The 26,595-nt window shown below is 37.2% G+C and overlaps 5 protein-coding genes across 5 annotated transcripts; 3 read left to right on the forward strand and 2 right to left on the reverse strand.

Annotated features, from left to right (window-relative positions):
* Window positions 1–1,082: 1,082 nt before the first annotated feature.
* Window positions 1,083–2,355, reverse strand: LOC137580677 (odorant receptor 59a-like). Its single transcript, XM_068294792.1, has 2 exons — window positions 1,592–2,355; window positions 1,083–1,521 (listed from the first exon to the last, which is right to left on the reverse strand). Exons 1-2 carry the CDS (start codon window positions 2,353–2,355, stop codon window positions 1,083–1,085), a joined length of 1,203 nt encoding a protein of 400 aa, XP_068150893.1.
* Window positions 2,356–3,629: 1,274 nt separating this feature from the next.
* On the reverse strand, window positions 3,630–4,876 carry LOC137580679 (odorant receptor 59a-like). The gene is made up of 2 exons (XM_068294794.1): window positions 4,113–4,876; window positions 3,630–4,044 (listed from the first exon to the last, which is right to left on the reverse strand). Exons 1-2 carry the CDS (start codon window positions 4,874–4,876, stop codon window positions 3,630–3,632), a joined length of 1,179 nt encoding a protein of 392 aa, XP_068150895.1.
* A 5,319-nt stretch (window positions 4,877–10,195) lies between these two features.
* On the forward strand, window positions 10,196–17,137 carry Glyp (glycogen phosphorylase). The gene is made up of 4 exons (XM_068294327.1): window positions 10,196–10,582; window positions 14,423–14,951; window positions 15,014–16,620; window positions 16,696–17,137. Exons 1-4 carry the CDS (start codon window positions 10,340–10,342, stop codon window positions 16,843–16,845), a joined length of 2,529 nt encoding a protein of 842 aa, XP_068150428.1. The 5' UTR covers window positions 10,196–10,339; the 3' UTR covers window positions 16,846–17,137.
* A 1,169-nt stretch (window positions 17,138–18,306) lies between these two features.
* Uch (Ubiquitin carboxyl-terminal hydrolase) lies at window positions 18,307–19,794 on the forward strand. Its single transcript, XM_068295478.1, has 4 exons — window positions 18,307–18,461; window positions 18,570–18,710; window positions 18,779–18,921; window positions 18,986–19,794. The coding sequence occupies exons 1-4, from the start codon at window positions 18,339–18,341 to the stop codon at window positions 19,347–19,349; spliced, it is 771 nt and encodes a 256-aa protein (XP_068151579.1). The 5' UTR covers window positions 18,307–18,338; the 3' UTR covers window positions 19,350–19,794.
* Window positions 19,795–19,928: 134 nt separating this feature from the next.
* Window positions 19,929–22,723, forward strand: LOC137581268 (2-phosphoxylose phosphatase 1). The gene is made up of 4 exons (XM_068295477.1): window positions 19,929–20,527; window positions 20,596–20,914; window positions 20,974–21,114; window positions 21,180–22,723. Exons 1-4 carry the CDS (start codon window positions 20,428–20,430, stop codon window positions 22,414–22,416), a joined length of 1,797 nt encoding a protein of 598 aa, XP_068151578.1. The 5' UTR covers window positions 19,929–20,427; the 3' UTR covers window positions 22,417–22,723.
* The last annotated feature ends 3,872 nt before the right edge of the window (window positions 22,724–26,595 follow it).

Raw genomic sequence — 26,595 nt, forward strand, 5'->3', positions numbered from 1 at the left:
GGAGTGAGAAAAAGAGTCCAGACAGGACTCGTTGCCAGCATTTGCATTTTGCTCTTTCATCCTCATTACCTCAACCCAACTGACTAACCCACAACAAGAACAAAACTGGACGCGCCATGGAATTGAAAATTAAGTCATTAAACCGAACCAACGCGTTATTAAAGTGGCAAATGTAAAGGATCTACCCAAAAGGAGATAAATGAGATGAATGCGGATGAGATGCGGATGCGAATGATGATTCGCTCTCTCTCTCTCTCTCTCTGACCACACAGATTACTGTGGAAAATTTGCATTACAATTATTTTCATATTCAACTTCAATGCGCCGTGAAAATTCTCGCGAATGAAAAAGTGATTTGCTGTTGTTGTGACAATTGTAATTTTTCACTCGCTTGATTTTCGGCCATCATTTTCATAGGCAGTCACGAGCAGGATGCTGATGATAACCAGAAAGAAAAAGATGGGCAGCTCTTTTGTCTTTTGCTTGCATTTTTATTTAAATGAAAGCGGGTTTTCCTTTTTTGCGTTGTTTTATTTTTGCTTCTTTTGGATGACCATCACGTGAAGCATAAATTTTTCATTCTTTCTCACACTTTTCATCTCCTTCTCTCTGTATCTTTGAGGCTCTCTCTCTGTCTCTCTCACCCTTTGGAGTATATTTTACACTCCATTGCCAGTTAAGGACAATTGTCCTGTTGTTGCTTTTGTTGGTTGTTGGACCCATGGGTTTTATAGCCGCTCTTTGCTTATCCTGTTTTCTGTTTATTTACGTTGGCGAATTTTCATTTCATTTTGTTAATCAATTGCTGGGCCCCAAAAGATAACAAGATATTGAAATGAATATTTCAAGAGACCCTTAAAGAAAAAACAAATTTGAGTAATAGAGGTTCGTAGACTGAATGAAGATAAGTTTGATTATTTGGTCCAATGTAAGATCTATCAGAGCTCAGAAATATTTATTTTGATTTGATTTCTAATTTGCTTCTTTTAATGAGTATTACCTAACATTAAGTTTGATTTTCTTTGAATTTTTTAGTCGCAGTGTTATTTATTTCTCCAAATTATTACGTTTTCCTAAAATAGTTAATCATTTTGATGACTTTGACTTGACCTTCTCATACGCAAAATTATGGTGAAAAGCGAGTACGCAAACTTCATAGTCGACGCAAATGTATCCACATGAATACGTAACATGCCCCCAGCAATAGCTGTACAATGTTTAAGCGAGCATTCTGTAAATATAATCATTTTCTTCTTAAAACTTAACCTTTGAGGCAGCCAATCGCAACTGAAGGCCGCATAATGAAGACGTCCAAACCAAAACTCGTTGTCGGTGCCAAAGTAGCAAGTGGGAAAGATTTCCAAAGATAGGGCCAAACAGTAGAATAGAAAATAAGCCCAATACATCGGCTCACGAACATAAAAGATAACAGCAAAGATGCCAATGCAGATGTTGATGCCAGTCACAGTAATCTGTATGAACATTGGCAGAGATATAAAAGACTCAACCAAACGAAAAAGTCTTCAAAGGTAATTAAATTTAAAATATTTTAAATTCATTTTCAACACCTAAAGTTATAAATGATACTTACTCTTTTAAACGCTTGTGATCAGTCATGCAGGCTTCTAGCTCGAGTTCAGCATTCTGTGTTCTGCCTTTCCCGATTTCCTCAAATCGTATATATAACATTTTGATATGAGCTGATATCAGGCACAGATTAACAGGTGGAAAACAATCGTTAACATAGTTTTGCAATAACAGATAAGAAATGCCTACAATCTGATAGACGTTGGCTATATAGAAATTCCTTGTGGAGTTCACCCAATCGAAGGGAAACCAAGCAGGATAAAGGAGGGCTCTCTGTTTCTGAAATATGAATCCCAACTCAGCGAACATGCCGACAGGTAAGTAGATCCCCATGAAGAGATACAGGAGCATGCGTTGGTGGCGTCTTAGCTGTTTGTAGACCCTCATTTGACCTCCTGATTCACTGATACGCATGTCCATCTTGACTAAAAGTCTCTCAATCTCACTGACCTTCCCGAAGTTGTATGAATAAATCATAAATTTCAATGCACAGGTGAAGCAGGTGACAAAAATAGTTAAATTCAAGACATTCTCTGTTTGGGTGGGACTCCTAAACAAGGCCAAGCCCAAGTGTAAGGGATAGCCAATCGTCACCAATAGATTAATCAAGACACTGTAGCCCATATAAAGTCGTCGATAAGTTGCTACTTTCTCACGTGTCAAACCCAACACCGTCCAGGCAAACCAATGACTCCTGAAGAAAATCAAACTATTAATGTTTGCTGTTTCCATTTCCGACCAGAACTGAACTCTATTTGATTGAGACATTCACGGGGTTCTTTTTATATATGCTCAAGTCTCTTAATTAGATAATTACAGTTGCGTGGTCAAAATAATTACTATAAAAAATTGCCTAAATTTCAATTTCACATCAATGGTGTTGAAAGGTTGGCCTAAAAATAAAAGTTACCAAACCTGTTCAACAAATGTTGTAATATTTCTTTTTGCCAGCCTTTAAATAACTTGGCAATCAAATAATATGACATTTCTTTTCTCCTCACTTTCTTTGTATTTCACTTCTCTCTCTCTCTCTCTCTCACGTCCTTGCTTTCTAGCCCCACTAAGGAAAAAAATGTATAACAAAATGGCCCCGAATTGCCCCAGGGACTGCAGTTAAGGTAGAGATTGGCAGGAAACGGTAGGGCACATCGCACGTCTGCCCCTCCGGAGTCTGTGTGAGCCAATCTGCTGCAAATGGAAAAATAATAAAATCAAAAAGCAAACCAAAAACCGACCCATCCATTCAATGATTTTTGCTCCCCTCAACACACAAACTTTAGCAATAAGCCAAAAGAAAAACTTATACACATAATCAGGCGGTAAAGGTCGAAATGTGTTTACCTTCAGTATTCTTTTTGTTCAAGAGGTTCTGCCCTGAGCTAGGGATTTGAGGTCGTCTTGCATGGTATACAATATTTTATTTAAATTAAAGCAATTTTGTTGGTATACGAAAACTAGTTTCTTACGTAGAAATTTTGCTAGGGAAATCGATGAGACAATTGCTAGGAAAGGCAGAGATCAGGAAAGAATTTAGGTTAATTGGTAAAGAAAGCTCAGTTAACATAATCTCTACGCAAGCTAACGTTAAATATTATTTCAGTCCTTGACTAACACTTTCTTTATGTTTTGGTACTAGGACATTGATTCAAATAGATTATTTTATATTGTGAAAAAATGAAGTATGAAATTTTAACTAGAAAATACAATAAAGTTAAACTTTTTCATCTCTAATCACAAAAATAAGGTTATCTCTCTTTTTCTCTTATGTCCTTTAGCTGTCCTAGCTGTCCTTTTTACCTTAATTTTTAACCCGATTTCTCTGATTCTCAAACATGTATTAAGTACTTCAAAAAGAAGCTTGATTGTAGACCAAAATCTGTAAAACTGAGAGAATAGTTAAAGCACAAACAGACATTGAGACAGACGGTTCAGAGATATATTTAATATTATTTTCCACTATTGTACTCTTCAGGAAACAGCAACTCAGCAAAAATTTAACGTAAAATACATATTAACATATCATAGTCTTATTAAATCTTAGATTACCTTCTTATGCGTAAAATGATTGTAAACAGAGAGTATGCAAATTTCATTGTGGAGGCGAATGTACCCACATGGATGCGCAACATGCCCCCAGCAAAGGCTGTACAAGGTTTTAACGAGCATTCTGTGAATATCAACATTTTCTTCTTAAAACGTAACTTTTGAGGCAGCCAATCGCAACTGAAGGCAGCATAATGAAGACGCCCAAACCAAAACTCATTGTCGGTACCAAAATAACAAGTGGGAAAAATTTGCAAAGACATGCCAAAACAATAGAGTATAAAATATGCCCAATATAAGGGCTCTTGGACGTAAAATATAACAGCAAAGATGGCAATGCAGATGTTGATGCCAGTCACAGTAATCTGTATGAATATCGGGAGAGATATTAAAGACACAACCAAACGAAAAAGTCTGCAAAAATCAATTCAAATCAAGTATTAATTACTTAGAACAGTTTAAAAGATAAAAGCTTTACTAACTCTTTTAAGCACTTATGATCGCTGATGCAGGCTTCTAGCTCGAGTTCAGCATTCTGTGTTCTGGCTTTCCCGATTTCCTCAAATCGTATATATAACATTTTGATATGAGCTGATATCAGGCACAGATTAACAGGTGGAAAACAGTCGTTAACATAGTTTTGCAATAACAGATAAGAAATGCCTACAATCTGATAGACATTGGCTATATAGAAATTCCTTGTGGAGTTCACCCAATCGAAGGGAAACCAAGCAGGATAAAGGAGGGCTCTCTGTTTCTGAAATATGAATCCCAATTCAGCGAACATGCCGACAGGTAAGTAGATCCCCATGAAGAGATACAGGAGCATACGTTGGTGGCGTCTTAGCTGTTTGTAGACCCTCATTTGACCACCGGATTCACTGACACGCATGTCCATCTTGACTAAAAGCCTCTCTATCTCACTGACCTTCCCGAAGTTGTATGAATAAATCATAAATTTCAATGCACAGGTGAAGCAGGTGACAAAAATAGTTAAATTCAAGACATTCTCCGTTTGGGTGGGACTCCTAAACAAGGCCAAGCCCAAGTGTAAGGGATAGCCAATCGTCACCAATAGATTAATCAAGACACTGTAGCCCATATAAAGTCGTCGATAAGTTGCTACTTTCTCACGTGTCAAACCCAACACCGTCCAGGCAAACCAATGACTCCTGAAGAAAATCAAACTATTAATGTTTGCTGTTTCCATTTCCGACCAGAACTGAACTCTATTTGATTGAGACATTCACATTCTCTCTTTATATGCACAAGTCTCTTAATTAGATAATTACAGTTGCGTGGTCAGTATAATTATTAAAAAAAAAAATGTGGCTTGAATAGTTATAAAAAGTTGACCTTAAATTAAAAATCACTAAGCCTTTCAAGAAAGTTTCGTAACTGCATTAACAACCGCGTCTAGTTCTTGTCTATCAAATAACCTTGAAATTTGAAATTTTATGAGCTTAAATTAAACAGGATATTTGTAAAACTGTCATGCCAAGGACATGAACAACTTTTTTAGTCTTATAGTTTTTGAAGAAGTCAACTTATGTAGCTTAGATTAGATGAGGCTAAGTAATTGAAGCTTTCAATTTCAGTATAATTGGACAACTTAAACTGATTGAAATTTATAGAGTATTATAGAGTAAAAATTTAATATTTCTTTTTTAAAAAAAATATGCTCAATTTATGATATAATTTTACATATTTGAAGCTAACAGCACATCGTTAAAGCATCATCCAAGCAAAAATTCAAATATTTTTCGGTCATACAATACGTATATATTATTTTTTTGCTGTTGTTGTTTTCGCTCTCGCAGGGTATCCTGGAAATGTTTATGCAACCGCGTGGGCCAAAAACCGCGCAATAATGGCAGAAACAAGAACAACAAAATGGGGCAAGTAGTTTGCTTGTAAAACATACAAAACATTTGGCCATTTTTGCCAATAGCTGCGCCTCTGTTCCACATTATTGTTGTCATTCTCGGCGTTCTTGTTGCTCTTGTTGCACAATTTTGCTAGACAAGTTCCCCGTGCTCCTTTTTTTCCCCTCAACATGTCTGCCAACCCTCCCTGAGGGCCTGAGGGAGGGCTGGCATTTGTTGTTTTTCAATATTTTGCCGCTTCTGCTGTCATTGCAGCTACAGAGTCGCCACAACCACCGAATTCAGTATCGATGTCAAATTGGATGTTAAAGGTATATAAGGCATTATCAAGGCAATCAAACCAAACAAGAAGATAATGAAAAAGTCAAATGTTGGCCCATATACATATATAATTCAGTTTTTGTTTTGCTTAGGTGATCAACTTCAAGAAAGAAAGTCAAAGACAGATCAGATCGCAAGTCAAACTTTAAATTCAGATAGAATTTTAATATAATTTAATTACAATTTACTTAAGAAATTCATTCCAAGGTATAACAAAGTCGTTTTCCATTAGGCATTACCAATGGAAATTTCATTTTACTTCTTTTTTTTTTTTTTGTTTCGTTTGTGTTGTGTTTTCTGTTTGGCATTTTTTTTCTTTTCGAGTTGCATTTTTTTTTTTTTGTGTTATTTTTCCGTCGATTTTTCTTTTGCCATTCGCACAATTTCCGTTGTCAGTTGTCTGTGTTTTGTGTGTGTTTTCAGTTCGCTTCGCTTCTAATTTTTGCCGCATGTTCATGAACCAAAAAATTGTCATTCCCATTGGCTTGGTAAACTTTTTGGCATACGCTGCGTATGCGTGTTATAAGCGCTTACCATACATATACGTACATACGTATATTGGAGCGTAGTAGTAAAATCAAATTCTTGTTATTGTTGTCCAACAGTTTTTGGCAGCCAAAATATTAACGATACGATTACTTTTTGGTGTCGCTTTTAAAATTCATTTCTTTTCTTTTGTTGTTGAAAACATATTTACTATATTATTACCGTTATTCTGTAAAGATAATGTTCATGTTTTTTCCGCAATTGACAAAAATTTATTAGACTAAGGTAAATGACATGAAGGAAAAACACAAGCAACTGGAAAAACTGGAGCTTAAGCATTGAGAACCTCAAAATGTCATTCTGTTTTGCTCAATGGAAATACAGTTTTGATTAGGGAATATTAGAACATGAATATATATCCATAACCAATATTTTTGCAAATGTCTTAGCGAGTATTCTATAAGTAGAATAGAAAAAGATATAGACTAAAATCAAATAGTATAAAAAGATTTCTTTTGGAAGCTCATATGTATATCAATGCATTTCCTCCTTCGGGAGCTGTGAATCAAAATCTGCTGGGTAACCTTACCGATTATAAGGACATTAGTCTTAGATACCTGTGTTATCAAGTTTAATAAGAATTTTACATAGATTTCATAAAGGAATTTAATTTTTTTTGCCCTTTTTAAGGTTTCTGGACAAGTAAGCAAAAAAAGTAAATTAAGCAAATTACTCGAAACTGCGAAAATAAAACAAGCAACCAACAATCATTATGATTGCATGAACGTAATGCAATTTAATGGCAACGGCATTCACTCTGAAGTGTTGCTGATGTTGGCCAAAAGTGCCGCCAGATCCACAGTTCGACACAAAAACCGACAGACATCACCCACACAGATAAATGCCCACATGAACACACAGTTATCACACGAACAACAACAATGGCGACAAAGTGCGTTCACATAATAATAATGGAAATAATTTAACTTATTGGATTTTAATGGGATTACACATGCGCAACATGGCCACTGCGGGTATTAAAACTTGGTCAAGTTTGGTAATGGACATTGGGCATATCCTTCCTTCCACCCACATACTGACCGGCTAAAAGCCATGGGAGAAAACGCAACGGAAACGGCAGGCTCATTTGATCCTGATTGCATATCCGTAGTTATTTGGTTATGGATAAGTTTATCGATTACTTCTTTTTTCGCTATTTAAGACAAAATTTACCTTTACAAACAATCCTTTCAGCATTTATTGGTTAATTGAGTATATGAATATAAAACGAGACATTAATTTAAGTCGCTAGGTGGCCACTTTGGTTAAAAAATAAGATCAGTATCGTAACAGAACTTTCCTATTCGAGCAAAGAGTATTCTGAGGGAGACTCTGCGCTATGCCAAAGATTATATACCCTTCATTTGTCCAAGAGTTTAGCTGAATAAGAGAATTTTACTGACCTAAAGGATCAATTCACACTGTAAAACTTATAAGAATTAAGCCAATAAATATTAAATATTATAAGGGATTGAAATATAATAAAACGGATTAATTTAAAATTCAATTTACGATTATCCGATTATTAATTGTCGATTTACAATTGTCGAAGCCTGAAAGCGAGGTAAACAATTCCTGTAGTATATTAAAGTTCAAAGGCTCAGATCCTTGTGATCTCATTCTTTTTATATGATAAAGGGCATTTGAGATTTTGAAAAGTAATTAACTTAAAGATTGATATATATGAAACTTCTACTGAATATATTGTTATTTATCGAAATGATTCAAATATTCTTTGGGTAACTTTTGGTTGAAAGTTGTGCATATTTGAATTGTTGGTTCAAATACGATTTTTTCCATTATCCCCCCGTAAACAAATATCCCTATAGGTTTGTATGTATGTGTGTATGTAGTTAGGTATATTTGTCTGTCTGCCTGATGGCTGTCATATTTATGTACCGAAATGTGTATGTCTTTTATTTAAACATGGCCAGTTGGCTGACCTACTGCTGACGGGCAAGTTTAACCGTAACCAAAAACAAAAATGACAAAAACGGCCAAAAAAAAAAAAAAACAGAGAAACGAAACAACAAAAAAAGTTTGTCCATCAAGGCAGAAAGACTGAGGAGAGTCGTCATCATCAGCATCAGTATCAGGACCGCACAAGCCACAACTAACCACATCATTTCCAGGCGCAAACTGCCCAGTTCTCCATATCCACTTTTACATCCTGTAGTCATGTCCGTGTCCCTAGCTAGCTTGACTGTTGATGACTTTCAAATGTATGCGTTAACCCTGGCCGTGTATGTGTGTGTGTGTGTGTGTTTTATGCAATTTTAGGCATCAAAAGGCTCTGCTGGGATAGGACAATATTCAGATACATATGTACATGCATAGATCTATGCATACTTACATATATAGAAGTTATATATGGTTACTATATCCTCCAGGGACTCATGTTCATTATCAATCTGACCGCGTTTTTTATTGCGTTCCCATTTGTGTGACCACACTTTAGCTTCATTTACAGTTATTTGCTGCGTTTTCTCTTGCCACACCTTTACATTCACATTTCCACCAAACACCCAGCCAGCTAGCCACCCACAACATGGCCAAAAAACCGCAAATTCAATTTTGGTTTTAGAAGCCTACAAACATTTTGCATCCGTATGTTTATGTGACGGGAGGAAAGTGTGGGTGCCAAGGCAGGGCATGGACATGGCGGACGCTTTTGTGTGTGCTTTTAATGCAATTTATGTGAAGTGTTTTTCGGTTCTATTGTTTGCTTGCCAACATCTCCATCCCCCGCGCTGACCACATAACTATCTTTTGTGTACTAAACCGAAACTAGAGTAGCGAAAATTTTGTGCAAATCAAATGAAATGTATCCTTTGAATTGAAGCGTTAAATTTGAAAGTTTAAACTGCTTTACACGGCTAGACTGCACTGCTTGTCCAACTGCTTGATGCACTACTTGAAGTTTGGTAAAATACTTTCAGATAAAAGCTTATCGCTTTGTGAGATACTTTTAAACATCTGAAAAGTATCTATTTAAGACTAAGAGTATCTTACAGTTAAATTTTGAAATCTTTGAATGATTTTAAAATTTTAGAATAATTCTAAATAGAATTTGATGGAAATCGTAAATATCCACACTCTTTATTTTTATGTGATACTCGCCAGCCACAAGGATTAGTGACAAATTTAATAGTTTTTTTTGGTTGGTTTCTGATTAAAAGTAGGGAACAATTCATTCTAAATTATGATACTACTTATAGGTTATCCCTACTTAAAATAGAGATTTATATTCAAGAAATGTCAATGCCAATGTGTAAATAACTTAAATTTCCCGCCAAATACCCAAATCAGCTGTGAAAAGAACTTTCAAACTGCTTGCCAGCTGTTTAATAAGCTTATCTTTCTCTGGGATTGCCACACAGTTGAAATTATTTCAACAAATGGTAGAAAAAAGCATAAGAACAAGAAAAAAATACATAAACAATACGCATGTACTATGACCTTCGAGCAAGGTGACTGGGCCAGAGAGTAAAAGAGTGAGAGAGAGAGAGAGCCCAACCACTGCGAGGGTTAGAGAGTGCGGGCATAAAGAGAATGCAAGTGCAAATGAAACTGCAGCTAGCATAGAAGAGTGCAATTTTTGGGTGAGTAACGCTGGCTAAGCAAACGGCAAAAAACGGCACGATCGAGAGTCAAGAAACTAAAACCTGATAAGAAACGGCAACATCAGCGCGATACAGATTCGATTGTTTACAAGAGAACAAGAGCCGAACGGTGAGCGTGGGAGAGCTTTTATTTTTCTCAACCTCAAAAAGCTCAGACGAGTATAATTTCGGTTTTTTTTTTCTCTGTTTTTTGAGAAGTGCTCCGGAGTTTGCAGTGAACGGTCGTCTAAACGGTTGCGTCTCCTTCTTCGAAAAAGTGAAAAAAATTTTATTAAAAATATATATATATATTATTAACAATTAGTTGAAAGAAAAAGGATAACAAATAGCAATATGTCGAAACCACAATCGGACGCGGATCGTCGCAAGCAAATCTCAGTGCGCGGCATTGCCGAGGTTGGCAATGTTACGGAGGTGAAGAAGAACTTCAATCGTCATTTGCATTATACCCTGGTCAAGGATCGTAATGTATCGACATTGCGTGATTACTATTTTGCCTTAGCCAATACGGTCAAGGACAATATGGTTGGACGCTGGATCCGTACACAGCAGCATTACTATGAAAAGGATCCCAAGGTGAGTGAGAAAATTTCAACTTGATGGAGTGTGGAGTGCGGGGTGCAAAGTTGGAGTTGGGGGAGTCTTAATAGTGTGGGCGTGTACCTTGCTCTTGGCTTATTGATTATGATTATGATATTGGCCTCATGTAGTTGTGAGCCTTTTTTCATTTAAGGCAAAGAATTTTTTTCTTCTATTACGACATTTTTTTTACCCCTTCTTTTTTTTTGGGGCTAATTTATTGCTTCATATGCTTTAAACCGAATTTCTTTTTATAAGAGATAAACACATGAAAAGGCAGAGAGGGATAGACAGAGAGTGAAAGAAGTAGAGCAAATGCAGTTTACTGCATTTTCTTTTCTTATTTTATTTTGTTTTTTTCATTATCATTTGTTTTGCTTAATTTAATTGCCCCGCAAAAACAGTTTAATGCTTTGGGATCAATGCCAAAAACGTGTGAATTTTCCTCTTTATTCGTTTTTGTGGCCAAATTAATTGAAATACTTTCACTGCAACATTTGCAGTGGGCAATTTTTGCCGGTCAAACTGTTTAGAATTTATTCTCTTTAACAAAAGGCATTTATAACTTTTAACAGATTTATGAGTCTAAAATTTCTTGAGTCTTGAGTCATATTAGACAGTTATCTCAGAATTCCAGCTAACTTACTTACCGATATTAGTTAATTTTTTGCTTGTTTTCTTGCAAAGCTTTGAAAAACACGTATCCATCAGATACAGAAAAACACAATTTGTATCTCGTTGTTATGTTCGCATTTGTAGCACGTGCTTTAAGCGTGCTTTTTGTCCTTGCCTGAATGTCAGCTTTAAAATTCACTCTCAATTTCTATCCAATAGATACACAAATTATATCTTTTGATACTGTTGATCATCATTTATCAATTTCAAGCTGCCCAAATATAAAAGTTTGAGTCAACAAAAGACATAAATATATATACATAGATATATCAAATTGACTAATTTGTGAAAACTGCCTACTAACAATTGGTTGTATGCTATATTTCTTGTTGTTCAATTTCATTTATATATTTGTCCGACACACATATTTTTCAAGGTCAATCAGAGGTTATTAACGAAAAACTAAAAGTCTCTATGCAGCTGACAAAACCAAAAATATCAAGGAAAATTTTTTTGTATTTTTTTTCTCTTTTTTTTTCATGTCTCTTTTTGCCTCTCACTCTCTTTATTTTTATTTTCATAATATATGCCTTTGTCTGATGTGTGTGTGTGTGTGTGTGTGTGCCGTGGAAAAATTGTCAGAGCAATGGAAATTTATGTTTGGCTCCATCCATTTTGGTTCTCCTTAGGCCTTCTATAGATACATAGGTACTATGTATGTAAATGCCAATTAACTCACGCAACGTTCCATTTGTTACTCTGAGCTACTCGAACAGCTGTTCTCCTATGATAGAAACCAGTTACTACTCAATTCAATTGACTCAATTTCAATTAAATTTGAGTTCTATGCAAATTAAAGAAAGAGTTCAAATATGGGGTTCATCGACTTTAATAGTTAGATGTAGTTAAATTTCGCAGACAGAACTCACTTTCATCAATTGTCAGAGCTTGTGACTTTGGTTTTAGGACAAATGTTTTAAACAATTTATCACCTACATGGAAATCAAATCAAATATGTTAATAATCATTTTTTTTCAAAAACTTTTTATATACATAGGAGGTACCTTTGATATTTAATATTTAGGTTTAAATTAACCTTTGTTTATTGTTGTTAGTTCGATTTCTGTTGTTATCATTTGCAATGGTTGAGAAAGCCGCAAAAAATATATACATATATATATGGACTTATATTTCACCCGTCTGGCAAAGTTTACATATGGCCTGTATGACTTTTGGCGGCGCTATCATTTAATCGATTAGATAACTCAGATTACGGATTTCATACTGAATTACATATATTTATATGTTTCTAAAGGAATGCTTTTATTTCAATCTAATCTAGGACTATTTATTCCTGGTGAACAACTGAAACTAGATCTTTTCTGTAATCTTAGGTCATCTTTAGTGCTAATAGAGCAACAAGTTTTTTATATTAAACAACAATAAATTGATTAAATTTCATTTGTTAAACAGATGTTAGATGAATTTCATAGAAAATTGCACAAATACATTCAAACTTTAATTAGTTTGAGTACTAGTTAATATGTACCTTATTCGAATACTCCACATATTATTAAAAGGACTTTTATAAATTTCTACAAATTTTAAACAAAACTGAATGAGTAAAAGTAGTACATATACATAAATGTAGATGTACTTAGATCGAAATCAAAATCAACATCAATGATTACAATATTATCCTAGATCTGTGTATGTATTAATATACAGCATTTTGAATATTACTTTTCTTATCTCTCATGCATAAATATGATTTATAATCTTCACAAACAAAAAAAGTAACCTGTAATCTCATTCTAATAGAATCCTCATATTATTCAGTTGTTCAGTTTCCCAAATGACTGAGTCACTTAAACAACTCAGCTACCGAGGACTGCAGGGATAACATATATGTATATATTTCAATATGTATGTATTGATGTATGTATGTATGTATAACACATAACATTTGTTTTAGTTGAAATCATTGCCCTTTAAAACAAGGTTTTCAGAGACTTCCTGATAAAATAAGATTTCACAATAGTTTCTACATATTTTCTTGTTGCCTTATCTTTTGAAAATCTCCATTTTATTATGTTTCTCTATTTATCAGATATTTAAAATACGGTTTCTATATTTCTTCCATAAGTTGCCTTATCTTTTTAAAATCTCCATTTTATTATGTTTCTCTATTTATCAGATATTTAAAACACGGTTTCTATATTTTTTCCATAAATTCTTAAGTTTTTAAATGTTCTTTTTCTATATCTCATCGAAATCAACCGATACTTAAGACAAATTTGTAAAGGCCCATAAGTTTAAGCATGACGATCATAAATGACCTTTATGCTTATTAAATTGATACATATTAACCTAAAATGACTTAAAGCAAAATTATGGCACGTAAGAGTTTAGGTATTTCTAATCCGATTACTATAACTATGTAGCTTATCTGCATTTGATAATCACATGTAAATCATTTCGCATAGTCAAGAATTCTTGCCATATGCAAACAAACAAACTAATTAGCCCATACCTAGAGCTAATGCTTTTTTTTGCTTTTCTTCCCCCTCGCATGCGTCTGGTGTATGCGTTTTTTGTTGTTTTTTTCTTGTTTAGGGCATAGTTTACATAGACGTCTCTGATAAGAAACGTCGCCGCATAGTTCCTACATAACTAATTAAACTGGCGACACTGAACTGAATAATAATATTAGTGTCGTAAAATCAGGCAGCATTGATGATCGAAGATTAATGATTATAGATTTCAGCATGTAGATTCATGCTGCTGCACTTCAAGTGCATTCTCGGGCTCTAGTGATAAGACAAACAATTTTTGTTGCTGGGTCAAGAATATATATGCACCTCGTAACAATCTGAAAACACATCGGTCGACATTTGTATGACGCCGGCATTAACAGACCGGTAAATGGAAAAAATGACTATTAATAGAATAAAACAGTTTTAGTTGTGATTATCTGATAACGTCATACATTTTTGTTCGATTTGAATTGATTGGATTGTGTTGACCTTCCGACCAGAGCATTAGTTGAGCATATGGGCCCAGTGCATGGAAAAATAAAACTAGGTCTGGGGCGGCTTATCAGCTAATGGAAGCTTTGCTTATACAGAGTAGGGAATCAACCTTGAATGGGGGGGAATGAACAATTAAAGGGTTACATTTGAACGACTTACTAATACTATTTAACATTATTATTACTTTTAGCGTGTGTACTACCTATCCTTGGAGTACTACATGGGTCGCTCTCTAACCAACACCATGATCAATTTGGGCATTCAAAGTGAATGCGAAGAGGCCATGTATCAACTGGGTCTTGATATTGAGAATCTCGAAGAAATGGAAGAGGATGCTGGCTTGGGTAATGGTGGTCTGGGTCGTTTGGCTGCCTGCTTCTTGGACTCGATGGCCACATTGGGTCTGGCTGCCTATGGTTATGGTATTCGTTATGAGTATGGTATCTTTGCGCAAAAGATTAAGAATGGCGAACAAGTTGAGGAACCTGATGATTGGTTGCGTTATGGCAACCCATGGGAGAAGGCACGTCCTGAATTCATGTTGCCAATTAACTTTTATGGTCGTGTTATCGATACACCTGAGGGCAAGAAGTGGGTGGATACCCAAAAGGTTTACGCCATGCCATACGACAATCCAATTCCCGGTTACAACAACAACCATGTGAACACTCTGCGTTTGTGGTCGGCCAAATCGCCAATCGACTTCAACTTGAAGTTCTGTAAGTATAAAGATATCGATTAATTATCGACTTTTGTTGATCCTTATTGTTTTCTTTTCTAGTCAACGATGGTGACTACATTCAGGCCGTGTTGGATCGTAATCTGGCTGAGAATATCTCTCGTGTGCTGTATCCCAATGATAACTTCTTCGAGGGCAAGGAATTGCGTCTGAAGCAGGAATACTTCATGTGCGCCGCCACTCTGCAGGACATCATCCGCCGTTACAAGGCCTCGAAATTCGGTTCACGCGAGGCAGTTCGCAACACTTTCGATCATTTCCCTGATAAGGTTGCCATTCAATTGAACGATACTCATCCATCGTTGGCCATCCCCGAATTGATGCGCATCCTCGTCGATGAGGAGCATCTGGATTGGGAGAAGGCCTGGGATATTACTGTTCGTACCTGTGCCTACACCAATCACACTGTCTTGCCCGAGGCCTTGGAACGCTGGCCCGTCTCCATGTTGGAGTCGATTCTGCCTCGCCATTTGCAGATCATCTATCACATTAACTTCCTGCATATGGAGAATGTGAAGAAGAGCTTCCCCGAGGACTTGGACCGTATGCGTCGTATGTCCTTGGTAGAGGAGGATGGCGAGAAGCGCATCAACATGGCTCATTTGTCAATTGTGGGTTCCCATGCCGTGAACGGTGTTGCCGCCATTCACTCGCAGATTCTAAAGGATTCACTCTTCCATGACTTTTACACAATGAATCCGGATAAGTTCCAGAACAAGACGAACGGTATTACTCCACGTCGTTGGTTGTTGCTGTGCAATCCTGGACTTTCTGATCTGATTGCCGAGAAAATTGGCGACGAATGGCCAGTGCATTTGGATCAGTTGGTGGCCCTGAAGAAATGGGCCAAGGATCCCAACTTCCAACGCAATGTGGCTCGCGTCAAGCAGGAGAACAAATTGAAATTGGCTGCCATTTTGGAGAAGGACTATGGTGTCAAGGTCAATCCCTCGTCCATGTTTGACATTCAGGTGAAGCGTATCCATGAGTACAAACGTCAGCTGCTCAACTGCCTGCACATCATTACTCTGTACAATCGCATCAAGAAGGATCCCACCGCCAATTTCACCCCACGTACAATTATGATCGGTGGCAAGGCGGCGCCTGGTTACTATGTAGCCAAACAGATCATTAAACTGATCTGTGCCGTTGGCAATGTGGTCAACAACGATCCAATTGTTGGTGACAAGCTTAAGGTTATATTCTTGGAGAACTACCGCGTCACATTGGCCGAAAAGATTATGCCTGCTGCTGATCTATCGGAGCAGATCTCTACTGCCGGCACAGAAGCCTCTGGCACCGGTAACATGAAGTTCCAATTGAATGGTGCTCTCACCATTGGAACCCTGGATGGTGCCAATGTGGAAATGGCCGAAGAAATGGGTCTCGATAACATTTTCATCTTCGGCATGACTGTCGAAGAGGTTGAGGCCCTTAAGAAGAAGGGTTACAATGCCTACGATTACTACAATGCCAATCCGGAAGTCAAGCAGGTCATTGATCAGATCCAGGGTGGTTTCTTCAGCCCCGGCAATCCCAATGAATTCAAGAATATTGCCGATATTCTGCTTAAATACGATCACTACTACTTGTTGGCCGATTTCGATGCATACCTCAAGGCTCAGGATCTGGTGTCCAAGACCTATCAGGTGAGCTACACAAAATGGCATAATTTAAAGTCTACGTGGTTTCTAATATGCGTTCCTTTACTCTCGTTTTTGTAGAACCAAGCCAAATGGTTGGAGATGTCCATCAATAACATTGCCTCCAGTGGCAAATTCTCATCGGATCGTACCATTGCCGAATATGCCCGCGAAATTTGGGGCGTTGAGCCCACTTGGGAGAAATTGCCTGCTCCAGAGGATCAGCAATAAATCAATTGAGCATCATCCTTTTGATATTATCTATATTTTTATTATTATTTTAATGTCCAAAGTCCAAGTTTTAGGCGCCAAAAAACAACAACAAGAACAAATAAGCAACTAACCAAGTAAAATTGTTACTATTTTATTATTTAATAAAAATCCCCACAAAAAAAAACAAACAACAAAACAAAACGAAACTAAATAATTTAAATAAAAAACATTTATATAAATTAGCTGAGCAGCGACTACAAGCAACGGTACCTACCATTTTACAAAAATATAAAAAAAAAAAAAACCAAAATCACCTCAGGAACACTTTCAAATGAAATTTTATTAAATTAGAAAAAAATTGGATAAAGAAAAAGAAAACAAAAAGCTTCGTTAGTTATCGATATTGCGTGTTAAAAAACAAAAGAATTAAAAAAAAAAAACAACAACACTAAAGTTCAACTGTTAAATGTAAAAAAAATGAATTATTTAATTAAAATAAAAAATCAATTTGAAAAAAGACAAAAAATGAACGTGTAATTGAACTCTATTTTTTTGTGTTACTCAATGACAATCATCGGGGCTCCGAATATTCTAGAATATATGTATGTAGTAGTAGAAAATCAGCCCTATTGTTTTTTAATTAGCTGAACTCTATTTGTTTATTCAAACCAAGGAATATATCCCACCAAATATATAATTTTTCCTTTGTTAATTAAGGACAGACAAAAAGAAAGGGTCGCAGTCACAATTTAAATAAGCCAAGATTCAAATTAAGTAAATATTTACCGTTTATCGCTTTGTCGTCAGACGTAATTTGTCAACATTTTTAAGAGTTTAACTCTTAAACATTAATCGATGGAGGTTTATTTATCTGAAAGTACAAATATTTAAAAATGTTACATATGTATGTTGTAATTTTTATATCAAGAAATATGAAAAAAACTTTCAAGGATAATATTAGATTCTTAAGACTCTTTTAAAAAATTACCTGTCGCAGAGCCCAATGGTTCACATTTTCCACTTAAGTTTTCTTTTGAATTTAAATTTCGCGACTAGACTAACATTTTATCGTTATCTGTTATCTTAAGGACTGGTTTTGTGGCACTTTTTTTCTGCTATTTATAATTTTTCACTATCAATTTTATCGCGTTATATTTGTTCACTATCGATAGTGGATAAAAAATATCGATGGTGGCGCAGAAACGTAAATATTCGATACCTCGATAGTTTCAATTTTTTAAGGCGAAGTGTCAATTTTTTAAGGCGAAATTGACTTTTTTAAGGCGAAATGGATTTCTTTAATTACCGGTCGGTTGGAGTTCGGATCATCTGTTGCTCGGTTCGGTTCGGAAAGGGTATTCGTAGGGTATTCACTTTTTGTGGTGCAATTTAACAAAACAAAAAGAAATTCGATATATCGACATCAAAAAATTTCCATCGACTTATCGCACTCCATCGGTTCCATCGATAATATCGATGGTGCCATCAATGGTTTTCCCAGCTCTAGCTTAATGAGAAGGCAAAAATTACCGGTCATTTTATATCTGAAAATTGTCAAGCAAAGTTCGGAAATTGTCAAAAATAAAAAAAAAGGAAAAATGTCGACCTGGACACCATTGGAATCTAACCCTGATGTAAGTCTAAGGAATGGCAAGGAGCTATTGGCACAGGATATAAGCGGAAACAAATTGGATTCCCATACCAATTTTTAAAAATTTTCTGTGTTTCCTTTCTTCTTTTAGGTTTTGACCAAGTATATACACAAGCTGGGCGTGTCGCCGTCTTGGTCGGTGACTGATGTCATAGGCTTGGAGGATGAGATGCTTGAGTGGATACCACGTCCAGTGAAGGCTCTGATATTGCTTTTTCCATGCAGCGATGCGGTTGGTTTTTATAGCGTTTTAGCCCCCATATTGTTTTTACAGTTTAGTTTTGTTCTGCCATTTTATAGTATGAGAAGCATCGCTCTGAAGAACATGAGCGCATCAAGGATGTAAAGGAACAGCATCCCAGTGACCTTTTCTATATGCGTCAGTTTACCCACAATGCCTGTGGTACTGTGGCTCTTATTCACAGTGTGGCCAACAATAAGGAGTAAGATAGATACACAATGTTGACCAAAATCCCTTTTACTCATGGAACTTGTGATATTTTACAGAGTGGACGTATCTGGCGGCGTCTTGAAGAACTTTTTGGAGAAAACAGTCTCTCTCTCACCCGAGGATCGCGGCAAGGCATTGGAAGAGGACAAAGAATTTACAGCTGGCCATCAGGAACTAGCTCAGGAGGGTCAAACTAATGCTTCCGAACATGAGAAGGTTATTCATCATTTCATTGCGTTGGTCAACAAAAATGGAACCCTCTATGAACTAGATGGCCGCAAATCTTTTCCCATCAAGCATGGTGAGACCTCTGAGGAGACATTTGTCAAGGATGCAGCCAAGGTTTGCAAAGAATTCATGTCCCGTGATCCCAATGAGGTGCGTTTCACCGTTTTGGCTCTAACTGCTGCGCAGAATTAAAAGCCTACCATGCGTTTTCAAACCGATCTCTTAAGATCCACTACCCATATTACTCATAACAATTTATATATATATATTTATGGTTTAAAAGCGCTTAAAGCCCTGCTTTTGAACTGATTTTCCCATACTGATTCATCATGCATCAAACAGCCATCAAATGGTTTAACCCAACTTAGCCCAAAATAAAGAGCCTTCAAAAAAGTTACTCAAATGCCATCATATTAACGATCTCGTCAGATCTATACACATATATTTTTGACTTCAAAGAATTAAAAGGACTGCTTTTTGGGACATCAAATCCACATTCATTTAATCAACAAAATAATCAACCCACAACAGCTTAAATTAAATATATTTATTTAATATTCGAAAAAAAAACAATTATTGTATTGGAAACATTTTAATTTATAATTAAAGAATTGCATTAAATGCTTGAGCATATGAATTTGAGTCTTTTTTTTTTTGTTGTTTAATTTTGAATTTTAAAGAAAAATTTATAATTGGAATAACAATTTGTTTATTCAGTAGAAAAAAAGTCTGCAAGGCAACAACTCAAGTAAAAAGATCTCAGAAATCCGATCGACCGAATCAAATCTCTAGAGTCTAGACGGCGGCTCTGCGGAGACCTGCTGAATCTAGTTCTGTTGTTCTCGAGTTTCAAACCCAGACGTAGGTGGTGTTCCTAACAAATGTTCTTGTTGCTAACTTCATAATCATATTACGTTATCTTGAACGACACCACTAAAAAGTTTGTCTATACCACTGTACCACAACAGCTGACTCCAAGTGCGCATGTCCAAGTCCATTGGACATGCTCCACGTAAACGTTTGACAGTTTGACTCCCCCTTACCAAATAAAAATTTCAAGTTTTTCTTTGAGCTGTCAAACTAAACCACAATTGATCCAAAAATTAACAACTAGAACTAAAAGCATTCAAAGCTCAATATACATTCCTCCAAACCCTCTAAGAGTAAGCCCCACATCAGGCGGAAGTGAAGTTTCATGCTACAAATTATCAACAGTCGTAAGAAAAGGAAGAGCTTGGCCTGAGCCCAAACCAAACTGTCAGCCATTAAAATGAGGCTCCTGCTAAAGGACTTGACTCGTCTGACCACACAGCATCGGACCTTTTACTGTTATATGTTTCTCAGTATATGGATATTTCTTTTAATAGCGGGTAAGTTGAATAAAATAAAATAAAATCAATAAGAAATAGGTTATAAATTTCATTTGCTTTTCTTACAGGCATGTATCGTTATATGGGAAATGCTGAGATCAATGGCAACAGTCCTGGTCCTGGTCATAGTGGGTTGGGCACGGCCAGCTCTGATGGAGATGCTGCTGCTGCAGCAGCGGTGGCATCTTCAGCTCAACGCTTTGCCAAGTACCGCGAACGTTGTTCTCCTTTGGGTCAACTATTACGTTTGGATGATGGCGGCATCTTAGAGGGTTGGAAGCTTCAGGGCGTGCTCTTGGTTATACGACACGGAGATCGTGGACCCATGTCTCATGTTCACACTAAAGGGATCAATTGTGGCGTGGGTACAGACAGTTTCGTCAACAGGTTTGCTTAGGTCTCCTGCACACTCAAAATTCAATTAGTTAATTGATTTTCTCTCCTAGATATCGCAGCTTTTTGTACAATTCAAGTAGCTCAGCTTCGGGCTCAAACCATTTATATTGGAACAAGGTGGGACCATTCCATAGTTTTCCTCTGCTGCCGGCTACAGAACACGGTTGTCCTTTGGGTCAACTGACCTACAAGTAGGTTCGAAATCGAAGAACTCGGTCACTTTTCTGAATCATCTGCTTTGCTTCACCTTTTTTAGGGGCATCTCACAGCTTTTGCATGTAGGCGACATAATGCATCAGATCTATGCCCATCCTTTGGGTTTGCTATTGAAACCCAATCCCAATAGAGTTCCTGGTCTAGAGACAACACCACACACTCTACTCAATTCGGATGAAGTGGTAGTTTACACCACACGTTATCGTCGAACCTTTCAATCTGCATTGGCCTTACTTTTTGCATTCCTGCCGCCAGATAAATGGCTCGGTCTGAATGTCAGAGAGTCGCACAGCATGGCATTTTGCTTTGGGGACTGCAGCTGTGCCCAATCCGTGCTACTACGAAAGCGTCTACAGATTTTAGGAGATAAACAAATAATGCAAAGACCAGAGATTCTTAGCGTAATGCAATGGATCGGTGGTACACTCTTGCAAAATACCCCGAATGGTGTTAGCAGTCGTAATCCATTTGAGGTAGTAGATGCCATGTTGACAGTATTGTGCCATGAGGCACCTCTACCCTGTAGACATCGTCAAAGCAGCCAGCAGCCCAAGTCTGTGAAGAGGAAATCACAACAGGAACTGGTGGATGTTATTAATATCGATCAGGATGAGACAAATAACAACGTGATGCCAGACGTGGGTGTTCCACCTCTGGAAATGGATGACAACGATGCGGATGGCAATAGTAGCCCGTTGTCTTTGGCCCCTGAAGAGCAGCAACAGTTCACAGAAGGCTGCGTCGAGCCTAACCATGTGGATCTGCTTATGTCCTTTGCCGATGAGCTATCCCAACGTTCGGCAGATCATCAGTACTATAAGTTATCTGGTTTATTACGTGCCTATGGCATGATTCGCCATATTGTTAGCTATATGCTTAAAATGATCTCTGGAGATCGTACCAAATTTGTACTCTATTCAGGCCATGATTGTACTTTACAATATCTCACCGCTGCTTTGGGCATTGTCAATAATCAGGGACAGACCATAGCATATGCCTCACGATTGGCCTTTGAGGTTTACCGGAGTGAAGCTCATACGGATTACTATTTTCGTGTGGTCTACAATGGACGTGATGTTACCCAACAAATTGATTTCTGTGAAGGTGGAAAGAGTTTACGAGTTACCCGGGATTCACGTGGCAATAAAGCCGATCTGTGTCCCATTGAGAATATTATTAGATTTCTACATGAAGATTACTTTGCTCCGCTTAATGCCACCAATTTTAAAGAAGCCTGCGGCTCCATAAATTCAACTCCTAAAGCTAATGAATTCTAGAAAGATAACTTTCATATACACATATTTTGAACTGTGATAAGTAATATATATATAAAGTCATGTATATATATATATACATGTGGTAGTTAAGGCTCCCATAACGACCGCTATTTGCGATGATATACAAGATATTGTATATATATATTAATTTTTAGCTAAATCGAAACCTGAAGTGAACGAAATCGATACATATCAAAAGTTAGATTTCTTTATAAAAAACAATTACCTACATATCAAACATAGTGTGTTTTAAGTGTAAACAATGTCCCAGATCTAATTATAAGTCAGATCTGTATCGTAAACATATCATACATATGTATATACAAATATATATGTATATAGTATATATGCATATCTTTGAAAACAACAACTATTCCAGATTTTAGTAATTAAATCCATGTTTCCCCTAAAAACCGAAAACTGAATAAACAAAAGAGAAAAATAATTATTTACATGACTATTTCCCCTTAAAGTTTTAAATTCGATATAGATTTTGGATTGTATTTTATGATCGGTTACATTTCATAGTATGTACATTTGTACTTGCTTTTATGTACGCTTAAGTTGTGCAATAAAATGTATACTTAATGTTTCATCAAAGTAACCATAAACATATAAGCTGATGGGGGCTAACAATGGCACAACTGGGATTAGTCATATCGAAGGATTACCAAATGCTATAGACCCCGCGGCCTAAGGAGCATACATACATATGTATGTTTGTATTTGAGAACTTTTCATTGCAAAAGTGTAACAAACAAAGAAAAAGAAAATTCGACACTAAGAATTCTGACTTGAGCGAAACAGGAGAGGTCAAAAACGTTTCTTTATCAAGTTTAATCTATCAAAATTTTAGCACTTTAGTTTTAATGCATGGAAGGGGCTATGTCGGACTAATTTTTCTTGTAAGACATTTGAGCCGACTTAGTTGAAAACTCTTTGAGGGCCAAGTTACCACTACGGAGGCCAAATGCCAACTGAAAGCCGCCGCAGCTAAAATGCATTTGCAAAATTTTTATTTTTCCGTAGCTTTTTGAATGTGAGAGTGTATGAGTGAGTAAAACACACACAGATACAAAAGCGCATCATCAAAAGTAGCGACAAGAATGATAAAGCAAACGAGAGCAAAAACCTCGCTAAAGGCGATGGGGAAAAAAAACCAACAAATAACACAAAAACAACAGCAACAAAATGGGGAGTGGAGCCATTAAGCATTATCTGTTAGGTGAGGGGTCGGTTGTTCGTTCGGGGGTAGGGGCCAGAGGCAAGCGCAAGTAATGCCCATACATACACAACAAAAACAACAACAAGAAAAAACACACAACAGCAGCAGCAGCAGCACAGTGAGTACCCAACTTGGTGGAGTAAGAGAGATGTGTATTGGGGAATGAGGTAGGAGGGTAGAGGTGGAGGCAAAGGCAAGTCGCGTCGCGCAATGAGCGTGTACAAACAAGAGAACGAACGAACTCACAGCGTAATGTAAAATCGTTGCTCTATACAAAACTGAGAGCCTGTTGACATTCAGTACATTTTGTTACTTTTGTGCACGCAGGCGGCATTGCTGCTAATGATGATGATGATGACTACTGCCTCCACCTCATTTAAGCCAGCAGGAGAAGAAGGAGTCATCATCGTCGTCGTCACGGCTTGTATGTAAATCGTAGCTTTGGTGTAATGGTTTTTATTTTGTTTTTGGCCCCTCCATTGAAAACTGAGGATTAACTCTCCTCCACTTGCTCCATACGGAATCATTACATGTACGTACGAACAAATGGACGTACATACGATTTGCTGTAAATTCGTCGTCGACATCGGCTGGTTGCCATCGTTGTCGTAATGGAAACACCCTGGGGGCAAAGCAATCTTCACTCGCATGGTGCATGGTTGTGTTACATTGGGAAAAGGAGCCCAGATTTCATAGCCAGCAATGCACTTTAAACAAAAACGAAAAAAAAAATACGAAAAACAACAACCACAGCAGCAAAAAAGTATACATAAATGCAAAAACGTATTCCTCTCTGCTGAGAGCTGCGATGAGGCAGAGAGAGAGACAGAGAGAGAACCAACATGTGGGGGGTGGAGCTGGTGCGGTGCGCCCCCGGCGTCGAGGTTTTTGCAATAAAAAGGCGGCGTCTCCTATATGTGTGTGCATATGTGTGCGTGCATGCGTCTGGATCGGGGGGAGTTGCGGACACATCATTGCTCTCAATTTGCTGTCAGCCGTTCGCAATGCCTTCGTCTCTATGGATGTATTGGGTATGTGGAGGCAGCTGTGACGCTGCACTTGCATTGGAGCTCTCTTGTTTCTTAAAAGTGTGTGCGTGACACTGTCTGTGGCTGACAAAGTGAACAAGAATGCATTTTTACAGTGGGCTGAAGGCAAAGGAAAAATGGACTCACAATAGGTTTTTCCAAATGAATTAGAATATTTAACCAAATATACCTTTATCCTTTATATAAAAATAGGTCGAAGAGTTCAAAGCAAAAAAAGGAGCTACCAACAACTATTCCAACATTATATACATATGTACTCCATGGTATTGCTAATGTATAATTTTCTTATTTGCTTTTGATTGCAATGCCAAATAAGTTTGCTGCCACTGTAAGCATACTCACAAAAACGTTCAACTGCATTTTTGTTAACACGCTCTCAATATCATGCTTACCCTCTCGCTCTTAGCAGAAAGGAACGGGCAATGCACTCACTTATACACTAACACATAGAATAACTCGTACAAGCAGAACTGGGGCGCTGCTTTTGCGCTCCCCAATCAACGGAGCACAACGATTGCATTGCCATGTTTGAGGTGACTGCTCTCTCTCTCTGTCTCTCTGAATCGTTCCCCGGTTCACTCTCTTCCGACCCGTTCACTCTGGGTGCATTTTTGTTACAAAAAAATAAAATAAAACGCTATAGAGGAGCGCTGCTTGCGTGTCGGTGCTGCGGCTCTGTTACAAAATATTGACGAAGAAAAATCATACAACGTTTTTTTTTCAAACTTTTTTTCAACCATTTTTCATTGCATACGCAATGCAACCGCTGTGAGTATAATAAGCAGGGGAATCCAATGAAGTTTGTGTTGAGCCCATGCATGGCTCTTTCATAGATGGAGGCCTTGTTGGCTGGCCAATTTTCAAACACCACTTGCATCTATTATTTTTCTTTTACTTTTAGGGGAAAACTGACGTCGACTCAGGATAGGAGTTTTCCTACAATAGGAGGAATTGGCAATAGATGCAACTATTTGGAGTTGGACCTGTTGTAGCCTGTGTTTTGTTGTTGCTATGGTCGTCGGTCTTGAATCTCTGAGCTCCATCTAATAGAAAAACTGAAAGAGTTTTCCACAAGCAGTCAAACTACGTTTCGTCTGGGGCCTGGGGAGATGGACACACATCGGGAGATGCACTTTTTCAAATGTGTGTGCAGCGGGGCATAAAATTTTCCATGAGTTTGCTGCTGCTGCACACACTCACGTGCACACACCAGCTGGAGGAGCTCTACAACTCACTCACATAGATCAGACATAGAGAGTGTGTGAGAGCGAGAGACCCAACCCGAATGGAAGAGGCGTCGATAGGCAACGGCGCTCATAGAAGAAATTGCATGACGACGTCTCGGCAATGTCGACGTAATTGCACTTTGGAAGGCAAAAGTACAGTGGGCGGAGCCCTAGGCGTACTCACTACTCAGGGAACTTACATGATGAGCAAGCACATATGTACATATGTTTGGAAAATTAAAAATTAATTTTTATTTTAGAACCTTGAGAGTTATATCATTAAGATATTATAGGTACTTACATATATAATTAGAAATATTAACTTGCCAAAAAAATTATATAAAAGTCCGATTTTACAGTTAAATGTTTTCAGCCAAAAATTCACCGACAGAGAGAAAGCTCTTCAAAATGTTTGTTCGAAAAACTTTTTGTTAACTATTCAGTCATAGATAAGAGAGCATTCTAATGGAGCTAATGTTATCAAAGTCTACAATGGCTTTGAAGGACTTTGCTTTATTAGACGTTATTTTTTTAGTTTAAAGAAAATTGTAGTGAAAAAATTTCATTAATTTGTGACAATAATAATAAAAAAAGGTAAAGCAAATGCCCACAAATATGTGTATAGGTATATACATATAATTTTTTGGTTACCTATTCATTCAATTTTCCGTCAGATTGA

The sequence above is a fragment of the Drosophila tropicalis genome, unplaced genomic scaffold, assembly GCF_018151085.1.
Source record: "Drosophila tropicalis isolate 14030-0801.00 unplaced genomic scaffold, ASM1815108v1 contig_845, whole genome shotgun sequence".
Lineage (NCBI taxonomy): Eukaryota > Metazoa > Arthropoda > Insecta > Diptera > Drosophilidae > Drosophila > Drosophila tropicalis.

What these genes read in the sequence shown, in the direction of transcription:
- LOC137580677 (XM_068294792.1), bottom strand. Translation starts at nt 2,355, where the DNA reads ATGTCTCAATCAAATAGAGTTCAGTTCTGGTCGGAAATGGAAACAGCA. An exon ending in GATCACAAGCGTTTAAAAGA is followed by an intron (nt 1,522 to 1,591) that starts GTAAGTATCATT and finishes TTACCTTTGAAG; the next exon opens with ACTTTTTCGTTTGGTTGAGT.
- LOC137580679 (XM_068294794.1), bottom strand. Translation starts at nt 4,876, where the DNA reads ATGTCTCAATCAAATAGAGTTCAGTTCTGGTCGGAAATGGAAACAGCA. An exon ending in GATCATAAGTGCTTAAAAGA is followed by an intron (nt 4,045 to 4,112) that starts GTTAGTAAAGCT and finishes TGATTTTTGCAG; the next exon opens with ACTTTTTCGTTTGGTTGTGT.
- Glyp (XM_068294327.1), top strand. Translation starts at nt 10,340, where the DNA reads ATGTCGAAACCACAATCGGACGCGGATCGTCGCAAGCAAATCTCAGTG. An exon ending in CGACTTCAACTTGAAGTTCT is followed by an intron (nt 14,952 to 15,013) that starts GTAAGTATAAAG and finishes TTTCTTTTCTAG; the next exon opens with TCAACGATGGTGACTACATT. An exon ending in TGGTGTCCAAGACCTATCAG is followed by an intron (nt 16,621 to 16,695) that starts GTGAGCTACACA and finishes TCGTTTTTGTAG; the next exon opens with AACCAAGCCAAATGGTTGGA.
- Uch (XM_068295478.1), top strand. Translation starts at nt 18,339, where the DNA reads ATGAGAAGGCAAAAATTACCGGTCATTTTATATCTGAAAATTGTCAAG. An exon ending in TTTTTCCATGCAGCGATGCG is followed by an intron (nt 18,711 to 18,778) that starts GTTGGTTTTTAT and finishes GCCATTTTATAG; the next exon opens with TATGAGAAGCATCGCTCTGA. An exon ending in AGTGTGGCCAACAATAAGGA is followed by an intron (nt 18,922 to 18,985) that starts GTAAGATAGATA and finishes GATATTTTACAG; the next exon opens with AGTGGACGTATCTGGCGGCG.
- LOC137581268 (XM_068295477.1), top strand. Translation starts at nt 20,428, where the DNA reads ATGAGGCTCCTGCTAAAGGACTTGACTCGTCTGACCACACAGCATCGG. An exon ending in GATATTTCTTTTAATAGCGG is followed by an intron (nt 20,528 to 20,595) that starts GTAAGTTGAATA and finishes CTTTTCTTACAG; the next exon opens with GCATGTATCGTTATATGGGA. An exon ending in ACAGACAGTTTCGTCAACAG is followed by an intron (nt 20,915 to 20,973) that starts GTTTGCTTAGGT and finishes TTTCTCTCCTAG; the next exon opens with ATATCGCAGCTTTTTGTACA.